Source organism: Trypanosoma rangeli (genome assembly GCF_003719475.1).
Source record: "Trypanosoma rangeli strain AM80 chromosome Unknown Tra_15.4_contig_00656, whole genome shotgun sequence".
Classification (NCBI taxonomy): domain Eukaryota; phylum Euglenozoa; class Kinetoplastea; order Trypanosomatida; family Trypanosomatidae; genus Trypanosoma; species Trypanosoma rangeli.
Window position 1 is genome coordinate 1,999 of NW_021706404.1, and position 3,177 is coordinate 5,175.

Sequence of the window (3,177 nt, forward strand, 5' to 3'; positions counted from 1 at the left end):
AATACATGAGGATTGCGCTGTGCTAGTGCTGAGGGGAGAGCGCAATTTGTGTGCCCAAGAAAAAAAAAAACGTCTTGCGTAAATTTAAAAAAAAGCGGAAAATAAAACAAAATGTATGTCTACATGAGACTTTATTTAGTTTAAAAGGTGAGTGGAGAAACGGATATGCTCTCAGTACAAGCATAAACACCCCTCCACCGGGGTCCACTCAGCACAGGGCCGCAAAGCCCCATAGCCCCAATAGCAGCAGAAACAGCCGAGACACACACCCACGCACCGTGCCGTCACCCCTTCCTGAATCGGGCCTCACACGTGTAAGGTTGTCGAAAGCAACGGAGCTGTCACCAGAAAGAGAAATGCTGGGTGCGTCCTTCGCAAGAATCGCGCTGGTGTTTTCGGATCCACCGCCAGCCATGCTACCGTTGTCGGGTCCATCAGCCAGGCGCACCTTTGGCGATGACGAAGCCGGCGATGATGAAGCCGGCGAAGACCCCGACACCTCACCAGCACTGTGAATGCCTTTATGGGCCTCCTCTGGTAGAGGTCCTTTAGGATTCAAACCGTCATCAACCCTCTTTTCTCCAGGTTTCAGCTTGGAGGCAATCTCCCCATCATTCCCCAGCGCTGTGAGTGGCTCCTCAGCAGCCGGTGTTGGAAGTGAGACTTTGCTGGCACTGAGGCTCGTGAGCCCATTATCACCCAGTGCGTAGATGTACAACAGGACACTGCCCACAGTCACGTCAACCTCGCCTGTCCCCTTAGCACCGTCGCCGCCAACGTAGAAGTCCGAGACACCGCGTGAGGTGTACGCACGGGGCGGAAGTTCCTCCTGAATAAGCTTATTATTGTCAATGTACACATACACCTCATTCCAATCCATTTGAAGTGCCACTTGATACGTTGTGCCAGGCTGCCACGTACCATCTTTATCTGACAACTCCCGAGACTTTCCGTTGACAGTCACTCCCCACTTCTTGTCCTTCGTGTAGAACAGGCCAACAATCACAGTGCTGGCATTGTCATTCATCCTCACACCCATCAAAGGAACAGTACCCTCTGTCTCCGGCACCACGTTAATCATCACCGTCGCCACAAGAGTGAACTCATTGTTCACAAAGTAGTACGGTTGGTTCTGCCCCAGTTTGCCCACCGGCCACTCCGCCCCCGCTGCTGCGCCTCGGAACCTCACGCCCCCCTCCGTGCCTGCCACATTCCCACCATGCACCGTTGCGTTCACTCCAAGGTATTCGTCCTTCCATAAATTCCCCTCCAAACTGTTGGACCAAAAACCAGCCAGCCCTTTGGTGGGAACAACACTTTTACAAACATTCTTTATCCGCGGGTCAACAGTGCCAATGGAAACGCAGTTTTTGAGTGCGGTGTCCATATCTTTCCAGGCCTTCACCACGCTTTTTATCTGCTCCAGCTGCTCAGTCAGGTTCACGGCGACAAGACTGTATGAATCTCCGCTCTTCTTCTCGTACAGTAAAATCAACTCCTTCTTGTTGGCTCTGTACAGCAAGGAGCTGGCGGCGGCGTCATCACCTTCGCGAGACACCGGCCCAACGTCGTGCACACGGGCATTGTCTGTCATCCAAAGATGCAGCCGATCCTCTCCCTTCTCATCAGAATACACCGGCATGGTAAGCAGCATCACCTTCTTTCCATCGATGGTTGCAGTGATGAAACCACTTCGCGCGCCCTCCCCTTTTCTATCACGTGAATTGCCCCACACTTTAAAAATTGGTTCACTGCCCGGCAAATAGTACAAAGGTGCAAGAGTACTGTACACATGATAGGAGCCATCCGTGCAGGGAGCCATCATAAAGATGCGTCGGTCATCGACTTCGCCCCACTCCACAATCGATGGATTGTGGCAACCCTCACCCATCGGATCGAGCAAAGACTCCCATTTATTCTCTGACGGGGTGAAGTGCACGGCCTGCAAAACGTTCTTTCCATTCCTTGTGGTCTGCATGGGAAACACAAGTCTGTCGTCACTCATCACAGTACCCGACCCTCCGACAGCAGATAAATGAGTCAGGGGTATAGCAAACACTCCGAACAAAAACTCCACCGCATAGGTCTCGTTCCACTGGACTTTCTTCTCTTCACCCTCAGTGACACTCCCCTTCACCAGCACAATCTTACATCCACTTTGATCAGCCTCTTTGCTCTCCGGTGTTGCACGGCTGCAGCTTCCCAGCAGCACATAGACATTGTTGCCACTCACAATTGTCGTTGGTCGCACTGTATCCCTCATTTCGTTACCACCTTCCTTCAGCAGCTGCGTGTGAAAGGAACCTGTGCCTGCAACCATCGGAATCTCAGTCGGTTCTGGTCCAATTACCTTGAGGTTCTGCGACACGATGCCACTGAAGCTGCCGCTTCCATTCTTGCAATGAGCCTCAGCAACGGCAAACACAGCACCGTCCACCTCCACAAGGCTGGGGGCACGCAGCGAGCGAACTGGCCCTTCGACGCATTGCATTTCCTCCCATTTGGCACCAGTTATCGGTGTCGTCTCGTCAAATAATTTAATGGCCGTCCCTGGGATACTCCCCGCAGCTTGACTGCCACAGCATGTCAATAGAACAAACAGCAGCAGAAGCACTGAATAAGAAAACAAATTCCAGGACATCTTGGGCATGTGTCGCTGCTTACTCACACTCTCTTCCCTCTGCGCAGTGGATCCGCTCAGGCAGTAAGCGCGAGTGTGTGTGTGTGTGATGGTGGTGACTGTAGAGCTTTTCAATGTGCACAACAACAAGTAGCGTTTGGTGTCTTTTCTTCGTGTGTTGAGGAAAAAAAGAAAAGAGAGGTGAAACCAAAAAAAAAAACGATGGGCACCGCCCGCGCCCACAGTTGGGCATCGAGCAAAGAACAGTGACAATCCATAACGAAGGCCGCACCGACGAACGCGCGAGCCGCACGATCACACACTCGCCGCTGCCCGAAGAAACACCCACACGCACCCGCACGGAGCGTCCGCAGTTCGTGACGCCACCGCATAAATAAAAATATAAAAAAACTAATTCATGGACACGTCGCTTACCGTCTCCCCCGCCCAGCCCCTTCAAACCCTGCCAGCAGCAACACGCAGTGCGCATGCCGGCAAGATCTCCCATCACGACCCCCACAAAATCCCCAACGCCCCCCACTTCCCTCAGCACACTG

The 3,177-nt window shown here is 52.8% G+C and overlaps 1 protein-coding gene across 1 annotated transcript; it reads right to left on the reverse strand.

Annotated features, from left to right (window-relative positions):
- Positions 1-208: 208 nt before the first annotated feature.
- Positions 209-2,650, reverse strand: TraAM80_09704 (trans-sialidase; the record flags this gene model as incomplete). Its single annotated transcript, XM_029386372.1, has 1 exon — positions 209-2,650. The coding sequence occupies one exon, from the start codon at positions 2,648-2,650 to the stop codon at positions 209-211; it is 2,442 nt and encodes an 813-aa protein (XP_029233766.1).
- Between the last annotated feature and the right edge of the window lie 527 nt (positions 2,651-3,177).